General features: G+C 40.1%; 1 protein-coding gene across 1 annotated transcript; it reads right to left on the bottom strand.

Moving 5' to 3' along the window:
• Positions 1-639: 639 nt before the first annotated feature.
• On the bottom strand, positions 640-3,207 carry LOC147620707 (peroxidase 57-like). Its single transcript, XM_086825456.1, has 4 exons — positions 2,846-3,207; positions 2,519-2,707; positions 2,256-2,418; positions 640-1,828 (listed from the first exon to the last, which is right to left on the bottom strand). The coding sequence occupies exons 1-4, from the start codon at positions 3,077-3,079 to the stop codon at positions 894-896; spliced, it is 1,521 nt and encodes a 506-aa protein (XP_086681582.1). The 5' UTR covers positions 3,080-3,207; the 3' UTR covers positions 640-893.
• Positions 3,208-10,996: the final 7,789 nt, after the last annotated feature.

The raw sequence follows: 10,996 nt of genomic DNA, 5'->3' as shown, positions 1-10,996 counted from the left end.
CCTTGATATATAATCCTTTGAGTTAACATCCCTATTAGCTTCTTATTGTGCGACACCTTTTAGTTGTACACTAGCTTTAAAACATGTCATCAATACCTTCCTACAAGCCTAGCAACATGTTCTTACATTTGTTTGTGGATGGATGGTGGCAAGTACATAGGTTTCTCCTTTGTTCTAAAGTCATTATATGGTTGCAATTGTGCAATGAAGCTAAAATTCCTTCCTTTTTTGTTTTATGTTATATTTTAGTGTTAATGTCTTTCAATATCTAGAGCTATTTGAATGCTTGGTAATCCATTGGTAGACTCCTAATTACTTTGATATGTTTCTTATTATCAATACATTTTTATTCTACCCGCATGTACAATATATGCTAGTTCAAGTACTTTGGAAGCTAAACCACCCCCCTCGTTGTGCTTGTTAAACTTGACACAATAATCCATCACTTCTTGATAATTAAGTCATTTTTTTGGGTTATCGTGGAAAAATTAGGTAGGATCTAATTGTATAAATGAAATGATATGCGTAAATAAATGATGATGAGCTTTGGTATTAAGTAAAAAAATCCAAGGACACATAGAAAGGGGTTTTATCACAATGTTGAACATTTCAAAGAATGTATAAAGGACCTTCCAGTCATATGCAAGATGAATGGAGTGTTAAGTAGGAGTTGAAATAAAAATAAAATTGAGAATGAACTCAATAAAATCGAAATTGTGAGTTTCAAATTGTGCATTTATTGATCATTGTGGCATGTCCCTTGTGAAGTAAGTATGGAAGTGCTTTTTTTGTATTCAAGTTTAAAATCTTGAAATTATTAGAGGCTAAATGAATTTATGGTCATAGCACAAGGATGTGCATTTGTGTTCGAAATGTTTGAGAGTCTTGCCATCCTAGTGCTTCTTATGCTGGCGGCGATGCCTTCTGGGCTTAGGGGGTTTGCGTGATCTTGGGGGCTTGTGGGGTCTGGGTGAGTTTGGAGGGGGAGGGCCACGGGGTCTTGGGGGCTTGTGGGGTTTTGGTGATTTGGGAGGCTTGTTGGGTATGGGTGAGGGGGGTGGTTTTGGCTTAGGGGAGGGCGGTTTTGGCATGGGAGGAGATGGAGGCTTTGGCTTGGGAGGAGATGGGGGCTTTGGCTTGGGTGGTGAGGGTGGTTTTGGAGGGGGTGGCGACACCGGTTTCGACGGAGGTGATGTGGGTTTGGGGGGTGGCGACACCGGTTTTGGCGGAGGGGATGTGGGTTTGGGGGGAGGTGATGTAGGTTTGGGGGGAGGGGAGGAGGGTTTGGGGGGAGGGGATGTGGGTTTTGGGGGAGGGGAGGAGGGTTTGGGGGGAGGAGATGAGGGTTTGGGGGCAGGGGAGGTTGGCGGCGTGGCCGGCGGGGTTGGAGGTTTTGGAGGAGGTGGGGTTTTGCTATTGACTTTGTGGCATTGGGACCTAATTTCACCTTGCGAGGGGGATGTTTTCACATTAAGGTCGCCCAAGGTGGTGATGGAGCGGACAAAGGCGGAGAAGAACTGGGCTTGGTTAGTGAATTGGTTAACCAAGGGGAGGGTTCTGGGGTCACCGGTGAGCTCTTGGTCGATTTGGAGGATGCCGTTGCGTTGCTGGAGCTGGCTGAAGTAGCTGGAGTCGAAGGCATCTCGCGTGCCTTGGTCGAGAGATACGGTGGGGTCCGCAGTGCTCGATGATGAGGGGTCGGGGCACACGTTCGACAACCTACTCACCAACACTGGATTCATTGTGGGGTCCGGTGAGCCCGTCCCCTGGAAGTTGAACAGCCTGTCGCTAAAGAAGCCACAATGCGCAAAGCCCACCGTATGAGCACCTGTCAAACCACCCACAATCAATCCGATTAACAACCATTTTAATCACCCTAACCCTAATCTTCAATATAAGGTTACCCTAGCTTCGTCTATACTACTAAGGCCTATCTTCATCTAATATGCTTCATCTATATCTATACAACTAACAAAGAGAAGCCACATGCCACTATATGTCAAACACAAGCTTTGAATATAATGTAAGGTTATGATATTAATCCCTAGCTTCATCTATATCTTTACTACTAATATGCAAACTAAGAGAAGCCACATGCCATAATTGTGTGTGTGTGGCTTTCTCACCGTTCACACTGCTATATTAATTTGGTTTACGTAATGCATTATGAATGCTCCTAACCTTGACTTTATGTACAATTCGTGCATTGGCTTTACCATACAATAATGTTGACCTTTAAAGGTTTTCTTGCCCACCTAGCAATACCACCATGTCGTTCAATGACAGTCCCTGCGATGCAAATGCTGACCTCGCTTCGTCTACGGTGGAGCTCGGAGAAGGCAAGATGTTGGCATCTGATGATCTTGATCTCAAGCCATCTAAGCGTCCACAGCCTACTTGATAGCTGGGGCCTCCAGCCTACCCCAAAAAAAAAAAAAAAACACACATCAAGACTAGTGGGATAAAGACCATTTTTTTGTTAATGCGGTTAGATTTTCTCATTAATTATGTGACATACCAGAGCTATGGAGTCTCTAACAGCAAGAGCTATAATGTCCGCGCAAGAGACGACTCCCGGACACACGGCTTCCAAAGCTGTTTTTATCTGATCTATGACGTCAAAGTCTCGCACGGTTAGATTTGGTCCGGCGTCCTTCTCGGCGCTATTACCAGGTGTGGAATCGATCAAGAGAGAGGCATCACAACCCTGCAATACGATGACGGAGAAAGCATGAAAAGACGATCAATCGGGCGTGCTTATCATCGCAATTATGCTTAATACACGTAGTAATAATTGTAACTGCATAAATGCAATTAGCCTAAGGGTGGTAAGAGGCAGCTTTACAGTGACGAAGCAGTCGTGGAAGAACATGCGCAACAAACCGGCTGTGACGGTTCGATCAGATGCAAAGCGGGATCGGACTAATTGGCTTACAATAGCCTCAGCGCGGGGGCAGGTGGTGTCGTAAAAGCCCACCGTTGTGGCAGCGTGAGCATGTCCGGCCAACTGCAATATGAGTGATAATAAAAGCAGCAAGGCAGCAGCCGAAGCTGCTACGCTTGCCGCTAAGCGCCCCATTATATTTTTCTCCTCCCTCTAAATCACGTTGTCATGCGAGGCTCATACAAGAGAGATTAGGGTTCTTATTAGTCTATAAGAGTGCGATGCTTGTATAGTGAATTAACGATGCCTCTGTTTCTGATCTCCCTCTCTGATCTTTGCAGCTTGTAATCCCATTGACGTCTTATATTCTCCTCTTCATGCATAGCTAGCACCACATTAAGCGGGCACGACTTCGCACCTTCTCTTGGCTAGAGAACGTGCAAGAAGGATGTTCGGCTGGCATGGCCAATCTGGTGGAGCCTGGGTGGAGCCTCCATTCGGTCAGAGCTTGACTTTTCTAGCTCACAACCATCTCCATGAGCTTGCACACCCACGTTTGACTTTCTTAAGCCTATGGATAATGTGCGTAGTACCGGTCATGCCGTGCTTCGTGTACTCGTACTCAAAAATAGTGATGAAGCTCCTACAAGCCATCGCATAATCTACATGTTTTTTATAGAAATATATATATGGTGTTTGCTTATTATCTTCATTTTTTGTTTCCCATTTTAATCACATGTCTACTCTATAAACTTTGGCTTTCTCTCAGTAAAGCATTAAAATGTAGATGAATATAATATATTGTCTTTTTGAAGGAGGCGATCGATAATGCACTAAAAGAAGTAACTATTAATATTTTATGCAATCTACATTTATGTTAATGTGTAACATATAGTAGATGGGTTTGTGTTGTTTTTTAAAATGGGGATTATTCTCTAACGGTACATTTGTATCAAATTTCGATTTTGTCACGTAAATCGATAGAGTTACCTGGTGGATATCCAACATGGAATTCGATCGATATACAAGCTCCCTACATGGATGTCCAATATGTAACTCGATTGAGTTACTTACATAAGCCATGGCCGTCTTGTATATCAAGCATGCACTTCGAGGAATATGTAAAGAAAGAAAAAAATTCACAATAAAATAAAATAAAATCCCACGTAACTCGCCCGAGTTACGTGGATACCCAATTGATGATGGACAACAAAATAAAATAAAATTCATCAATACCCAAAACTTGAGAGGTAGCTAGCTCGACATCATATCTACAAGCTAGGCATTGCAAGTTTTTCCTTTCTCTCATTTTCTTCAATCTATTATGAGTAATCTTACACTTCGAACTTGTAACCAGTAACCTACTACTTTATCCTCTCTTATCAACAAACACGAGCTTCATTTTTTATGTCAAGCTTATACTCAAGCTCCAAAAGAACCCCTAGAGATTCATTTTTAATGGCAAGCTCAAGCTCTATAAGGACCCCTAAATCTATGTCCTCGTGTATTCTTTATAATATTAGAGAGGAAGGTGTGTGGAGGCCCTTGCACTTCAAACTAAATGGTTTGATTACAATGCAACCCCATGTAGAGGCTCTCATAGGGTGAAGAAGAAAAGAAGAGGCTTGGTATAATACCACTAGAAAAAGCACTCATTTTAGAATATAAAATAGGCCATGATGGGTGGCTAGCCAAGGTGCAACATGTGTATACGGCTAGGGACATGAACTTGGATTTGTTTACATCAGCATCTATACTTGAAGCCGATTATAAGCTATTTCTATCTGGTGGATTCATTGTATTGATTTTATTTTATAGATATTCTATTCTTTTAAATAAACTAATGAGTGTGTGTGCTATTTTTGTCATGTACGCCCAAGAAAAGAGCGATGGCACAATAATATTTTGGGAGAGGGACGGGCACTTCGGCCGCACCATCGGGCACCACCATCGCTAACCTTAGTTCACCTATACAAACCCCAGAAAGAGCCGCTAGAACCCCTCTCTCAGGTTGCTCGTCCACTCGCAGAGGACAGCACTCGAGTAGTGGAGGTGGAGGCGGTTGTTGTCCAAGTGGGGGCATGGATGGGTCTACGCCTCCACGTGAGCGTCCTTCCCCATCTAGCGCCAGAAGCACTCCACACTTTGCGATCATCGTCGCGATGTTTCAACACACAGCCCACACCTGCCGATGGAGAAAAATTTTACACAATTGTCAATGGCAATGTGGTTTTGGATAATGTCGGGCAAGAGATCGGGCAAGAGATGAAGAGCTGCATCCGTGAGCTTTGCTACATTTTCTTTGCAAATGACTTTATGACTTTATGGCCCAAGTTGGATAAAGACAAGAAAGATAGAGTCATAATCAAATCAAGGGATGAGTACAAGGCGGCCGGCGGTAGTGATGTTGTCCCCATAAGGTGGATAAAGGACCACATGGTGGACGTCATGAAACATTGGCGGGGTGATGTGACTAGGAGAGTGAAGGCAGGGGGTGAGAAGCCTTGGTACATGAGCACCAAGGATTGGAATGAGGAGAAGCAAAAGCATGCTTGAAATCCCCAACGCTACAAGCAATAAGAGGATGCAGCCAAAGCCCGAATGGAGAGCGTAGGAAGCTCTCATCTTGGAAGAAGCAGCGGTTGGGATGCATTCCATGTCTACTTTTCCATGTCTACTTTGTAAGTATCAACATTTATCTTTTATGTATGTTTTGGTACTTTTAGAATCAAGTGGTTGGTCGGCCCGCACGGGAGAAGAGGAGGAGGACATTGCTCATCACTGCCATAACACATACTTTCTTTTGTTAGAGAAGCTTGAGCGCGTGAGAAGACGCCAACCTAAATTGGGGGCGCATTGTAGATATGGTAAGTGCGGCAAGCCTTAACCTTATGATTTATATACTTGCTTTGCCTTGTCATATTAGATCGTTGTTTTGGTATACCAAAAAAAGCGTCTTGTATGGTTTTTGCAGAGACCAATGCCTGATCCTGAGTGAGGGCTCGGCATAGAGTGGCCTTGCCCATGTCTTTCCCCTTGTACATACACATTTTGGTCAGCTCACACCCTTGTTTGAGCTTGTATAGATTGTATGCAAATTTTGGCTTATCTCATCAGAGCTTGATATGTAAATTTCACATCTTGCAATTTAATTTGGCCATTGTTTGCACTTGTGTGAATTGTGTACCTACTTTGTAATGTCGAAAACGTTATGGTACTCTCTCTAACTTTTTCAACAAATTTGCTTCGTTCTTCACATGAGAGTACAGTTGCCTTTGGTACTCTATAAATTTGGCATAATGGTGCATCCAATTACAAGACTGCAGCTAGATGCACCATTATGCCAAAAAAATGTAATACATGCACGCGTCAAAATAAGCGTCGAAATAGCAGTTGAAATAATCGTCGAAATAGGAGTCGAAATAATCATCGAAATAGTAGTCGAAATGTGAGTCAAAATAATTGTCGAAAAGAGCGTCGAAAAATGCGTGGTAAAATTACTTTTTTCGACTCTTGTTTCGACGTTTATTTCGGCGTCTATTTCGACGTTTCTATTTCGACGCTTTTTTTAACAGGTATTTCAACATTAAGGGGATTTTAAGCTTAGTTCTAAAGCGTCGAAAAAGCCGTGGATAATGGCCCCGCCTCTTGTAGTGCTAGATGACTTTAAATTTAGATTGAATGGAAACATTCAGGTAAAAGTTCAAAAAGCACATTAAATTGTAACAAGTGTCTTCCTCCTGCTACTTTGGCATTTGTGGCTTAACTTAATATATCTTATTTATACCTTTGGCAATGTCTATAGGGTAAATTTATGCCCCAATTCATATTAATGATATTTCAAAATATTATTACTATCTTGGCATTAAAAACTTACTAAATGGGACATTACCCAAAATAGAATTTTAACATTAGGAAAATTTTGGACTCAACTTTGGGCCCTCTAAGAAGTGCCAACTAAGCTTAGAGAGAGATAATCCAAAAAGCCTAAAAATAAGGTGAAATTGATTTTGGCGTATTTTCTCTTGGCATTTTCTTGAGATATAGAAGATATATTTCTATTCTTAAATGTACATAAAAATGATAGAATATTGCCAATTCTCGAAGTCTTCAACCTCTTCATGTACTATATGTACTATGTGAACAATGAATTGGTCAATTCTCCAAGTTTAAAGGCTTATATCTCAAAATCTCTACGTATAAACCGAAATAGAATATTTCTTGAAATTCGAACCAAGGATTATCCAAAAATAGTTCGAGTTCCCTCCCTGCAAGAAATTTCACCTCAAATTTTGAAGGTTTTCGACTTCCGTCCCCTACAAGAAACTTTACCTCAAATTTTAAAGTTATTACATATCAAAGTTTGCAGGTATTGGTACCTTTAAAATCAAGGTTTTTCTTGCAAATTAGTTGGACTCTTTACTTATGTTCACTATTTTGGCACCTTTCTCTTTCCATTCAGATTTTTCTACTAATCAAGAGCAAGGAGGAACACAGAGAGAATCAAGAGGATGGCAGAGGGATCAAGAGCAAGGAGGAATATAGAGAAAAGAGACATTTACAACCTGCACATCGAGCTTGAACATGAATATGAACCTCTAAGTAAGAGAAATAAACCTAATACTTTGTGTAATGCTTCTAAAGAAATGTTGAGGATGCAAGGGAAGAAAACATAGATTTATGGATTGATTGGGAAGTTATATCCAAAAGACCCTTTTAGAAACTCTGCTTAACTTTGTTGAAGATGGCTATAATGGGCTCCTACAATATACATATCATTTGGAAGCAACAAGCAATGTTCTTAAATTAGAAAGAGATTTGTTTAAAAAGGAGAACATTCATTTGAAGAAAACCATGGAGCATTGTGTGCAGAAGTTATTAAGCAATAAGGAAACCATTTCAGGGCTTGAAAAACAAATGTCTGAATTAAGACATAAGAAGACCTCATTAGGTCTCCGTAAACAACAAAAAAAACTAAGGGATATTGAGCAAATGAAGCTAGGAGGTGGTGGCATCATGAAGAGAATACATGCAATCAAGTAAGCTCCTTTCTATTAACTGGTTTATTATTTCTATTGTGATATTTTATGAATAGCAGTCATTATTGCATATGTTCATGTATATCAATTTTTGCATTTCAATATGATATCAGATCATTATTGCACCCTGATAAAGAATCAACGACGACGAGACAGAACCTTCTGGCGCACATTTAAGTCTTCTTTTAGATCGCCACAGTATGCAGAAGCATTGATGAACGAGAAGAAATATAAGAAGGTCTTAGAAAAGTAAATAGACGACTTTTTCAAAGATAATCAACTCAATCCACATGACATCCAGGCAATACTTGATGAGGCTGGTATATCACACAGAGGGTACTTAGTCATTTATAAGATTTTGCAAGAAAAGATGAAGGGTTCTAGTATGAAAGGATCATTATTGCCAAATCCTTCTTTGGTAAAAAAATTGCGTAAACAAGTAAACGAAGAGGTACTGCAAGCACTAGGAATCCCATTTCATATTGAAGACACCTATGCTGCACCAACAGGAGATGTGGTCTACAATAAATATAATAATATTTTCTACGACTTGAAGGCCTTACAATCATATGCTGTTCAGTTGTTTGAAGTTACTCTTGAAGAATATGATGGTGTCCTCAAATTTGTGCGAAAGCTTGATGAGTGTCAAATTGTGAAGGAGAGAAAGTTAGAAAGGGTTACCATCACACTGATGAACAGGGCACTTGATACATCTATTCTAAAAGATGATCTTAGATGGTTTAGTGTTCAATCTGAAAACAATATATTGTTGTTGGGATCGTTTGAGGTAAAATTTATTAGGCTCGGATATGTTTGTGAAAAAAGAATTACATATAAAAAACACTAATGGGTGTTGCATTCCTATGTTTCTTATGTGTTGCACGTAGAATCAGAGAATTTTGATGTTCTACATTGGGTCTTTCATAAGACATCGATACCCGAGATCATCAGCGCGACGAGCAGAGAATGGTAAAATCTTGGATGTGGAAGGCATGGGACAATATAAGGTGGAGTGGCATATGGCGGGTGATCTTAAAACTCTGAAATGTATGCACAATGTGTCAAAGGGTGCCAATTCAAAAAGTCCCTGCTTATATTGCATGTGTAGTACAAAGGTGTTTGATAAGAGGTACTATAAGAAGGCATCGGATAGGCACTTGAAAGACCCAAACTTCAAGCCAATTCTGGATATTCCATTGTCAAGTGTCCACATTTGTACAATGCATGCTCTTTGCAGAATCATTGAAAAACTCTAGTTTTTATACATATGGTTTGCATGGACTCTACAGTCCAATACAGCAAAGGTTACATCCATCAAAGCACTAGAGAAAGTTCTATCAGACATTGGTTTGCATGGTGGACATGCAAAAATTGAACAAGATGAAAAAGGTCTAAGGATGGGAAGAATGTACCTAAGAAACCTTCCATTAGGGGTGTTAAAGCAAGAAGGTTTCTATTTGAACCAACACCATATGGTCGTAGAAGAAGACGATTAGTGCAGATCGTAAAATACAATAGATGGAAGTGCGTTCATAATGTAGTAGATGCAGACAATGGTCAAGCAAGAACACGGAAAACCAAGGTGTGGAAGTCTCTAGACACTATGTTTAAAGTCTGTGACAAGAAAGTGTGGACGAAGGAGGACCATGAAATATTTCAAACAGTGCTAGATGAGTTCAAGAGATCAATGATTGATGCATGGACGGATCGACACATCACCCACTATATGGTATTAGATTGATTATGCATTGAACTAGTTTTTATACTGTATATTAAAAAATATACTAATTAATGTATTCTTTTATTCTCTTGAAGCATATTATATACCATCATACCCCTTGGTTTGCAAAGAAGTATGGTAGTTTATCAATATGGTCAACCCAGGGAATGGAGAAAACACATTATCAAGCATGCTCTGGGTATTTCCATCAGACCAGACATGGTGGAGGAGCAGAAAAAGCTAACAGTTTAGAGGAATTACATCAATGGACATATAGGAAGCTTGTACACAAAGCGAAAAAGAAGTAGCAGTTCAAAGCATCCCAAATTAATCAAGCAGTAGAACTTGTGAATAAAGAAAGAAAACAAGATATATGGAGGAGATCTAATGCAAGTATTAAGCATGCAGAATGGCGAGAGTAACAAAACAAAGAAATGGGAAGATTTGGATACCCATAGATCCATGATTAACATTTCAAATTCAGAAATGATCATATGCAAATTGTCATGACATTACATGAGAGAGAATATTATTACAAGAGATAGGAATATACTACTACTACTTAACCTGCTCACTAACATCCTCGGGTGCATGAAGCCTTGCCCTTTTTGAAGATGGCTCTGCAACATCCTGTAATAACTGGCAAACTGCAGGAACCCTCGGTTTTGTGAATCTCAAAAGCTCCCTTTTGCCGTAATCACTTAGCATATTGGGATCCTTAATCCCACATGCCAATCCATAAGCAGTATAGGCTAAGTAATATGTACTCCTTAGTGCATAGACTCTAGGGCCCTGCCCAAAGATTTACAATGCTAACTGCTTCTCCAAAAGCATGACTTTGTCTGCATTCCACCTGATGGGATATGCACCAAGATATCTGGATAATGTCTTGATTGCAAACAAAGGAAATTTTGCATTGTCTTTCAAGAATTTCTTGTGGAATATAATGAATTGTGGAAACTTCAATCGGTTTATGTACTCTCCCAGTGTGAGTCCATTTCGAGTCCTCCCACTCATTTGCTTGCTCCGCGACTGAGAAACTCATCCTCAAACACAACCAGCTGCAAAACAACATTGTTGATGAGCCAACACAACAAATAGAATAAGCTACTCAGTATGATAAAAAGTAATTAACAAGTAAACACACCTTCTGATTTTTATAATTAACAAGTAAATCATTTGTCCATATATTGATTGTTGAGTTAGTGTCTTGGACCGTCCATGAGGACGCCCCTTCCCTTCCCATGTGTGAAATTAAGTCTTTGCTGAATAGCCTGAAATTCCCCTTCACTGGGAAGGTTGGATTCATAACTTTTTGCAACCTTGTACATCATGGATAATGTGTTAGTAGCA

The sequence above is a fragment of the Cibotium barometz genome, chromosome 31 (assembly GCF_041138505.1).
Source record: "Cibotium barometz isolate CiBa-2024 chromosome 31, ASM4113850v1, whole genome shotgun sequence".
NCBI lineage: Eukaryota > Viridiplantae > Streptophyta > Polypodiopsida > Cyatheales > Cibotiaceae > Cibotium > Cibotium barometz.
The sequence above is the reverse complement of the archived record's forward strand: the minus strand, read 5'-3'. Positions and strand labels throughout refer to the sequence as shown.

What these genes read in the sequence shown, in the direction of transcription:
- LOC147620707 (XM_086825456.1), bottom strand. Translation starts at nt 3,079, where the DNA reads ATGGGGCGCTTAGCGGCAAGCGTAGCAGCTTCGGCTGCTGCCTTGCTG. An exon ending in TCCACGACTGCTTCGTCACT is followed by an intron (nt 2,708 to 2,845) that starts GTAAAGCTGCCT and finishes ATCGTATTGCAG; the next exon opens with GGTTGTGATGCCTCTCTCTT. An exon ending in CGACATGGTGGTATTGCTAG is followed by an intron (nt 1,829 to 2,255) that starts GTGGGCAAGAAA and finishes GTGGTTTGACAG; the next exon opens with GTGCTCATACGGTGGGCTTT.